Source organism: Austrofundulus limnaeus, unplaced genomic scaffold, assembly GCF_001266775.1.
Source record: "Austrofundulus limnaeus strain Quisiro unplaced genomic scaffold, Austrofundulus_limnaeus-1.0 Scaffold360, whole genome shotgun sequence".
Classification (NCBI taxonomy): domain Eukaryota; kingdom Metazoa; phylum Chordata; class Actinopteri; order Cyprinodontiformes; family Rivulidae; genus Austrofundulus; species Austrofundulus limnaeus.
The window spans coordinates 9,056-10,316 of NW_013952762.1; the positions used below are offsets into that span (position 1 = coordinate 9,056).

At 36.0% G+C, this 1,261-nt stretch overlaps 1 protein-coding gene across 1 annotated transcript in view; it reads left to right on the top strand.

Moving 5' to 3' along the window:
• Positions 1–82, top strand: part of LOC106528128 (gastrula zinc finger protein XlCGF8.2DB-like) — a 2,192-nt gene extending 2,110 nt beyond the window's left edge. Inside the window, exon 3 of the mRNA XM_014023215.1 lies at positions 14–82. Coding sequence (XP_013878669.1) covers positions 14–82 — 69 coding nt within the window. The remainder of the gene's footprint in view (positions 1–13) is intronic.
• The last annotated feature ends 1,179 nt before the right edge of the window (positions 83–1,261 follow it).

A 1,261-nucleotide genomic window follows, 5' to 3' on the forward strand; every position in this document is an offset into this window, starting at 1 on the left:
CTGTTGTCTTTAGGTTCTGCTGAGAAGATTCCTTTTGTTTTGCTTCGGACAACTTGTTATCGACAGTGGTGGGCAGCACTAATCTAAAATTTAGATCCACTAACCCTAAAACACTAACTCAAATATTTAGGTCCCCTAATTCTAAAACACTAACTCAAATATTTAGGTCCCCTAATTCTAAAACACTAACACATTGGAAAATTTAGCCAAAGCTAATTCTAAAGCACTGAAATAACTTGGTCAACCCCTGAACATCCTTCAACAGACAACATGTCACATGTTGCTCTTTTAAGACTTATTGACATTCCACAGCTGGATTTGTGTTCATATATTGTCACCTGGTGGATAAATGACACATATGAACAAAATGTGTGACAGTTTTCACCCTCAGTTGTTAACATTAGTGTTGATCAATAACATTTATGGACCTCAGTTAGTGCTTCTAAATTTAGCAAGTGCTAATCCACTAATAAATTTTAAAATTAGCAAAAGCGCTAAAGCACTAATCAGGAAATTAGTTCCCCTATTAGTGCTTTAGGGGAACTGTGCCCACCACTGGTTATCGAAAGCTAATGTTAGCACTGAACATCAACTGGATGTAAAYATACGGCAAGCCAGGAGAGACAAAATATAGAAACGCATTTCAGACGCACGCACCATGAGGAAGAATCGATCTTATGCCCTGTGAATCCATTTTCCCAAATTTAAATGAAGTCAATCCAAGATCAATTAAATCGATTATTTTTACCCAGCCCTAGTTGATATGACAGAATATTTACGACTTTTCTGATAGTAGCAACACATTCCTGATAACATCTCTCCATTGTCCTTAGATGCCCCTGCGAGTTTACGACTTCTATTTCCTGTTTGCGTCTGACGTAATTACACTTTGCATAGCCTTTTTGCAAAATTTTAAAAAACTTTGCTCAAAATTCAAATTAAAATTGGATGCAAACACGGCTAATGACACATTACACAGGATTTTACACATTTAGTCACATAACTGGTATATTACATTTGAATGTGTCTCAGCCACAGTGAAACAGGAAGTGACATCAAAGGGGAACACTTTAGGAAAAGGAACTCTGGTTTTTGTTTATTACAACATTATTTGAACTCTGACTCTTCATCTCTGATAGAAACTCAAAAATAATCTAAAGAAACATCAGATTCTTCTCTACAGTCTGTGTTTAGTTATTGTTGCAACGCTTTACATTTACATTCAGACATTTCCCTATGACATCACTTCCTGTTACTGAAC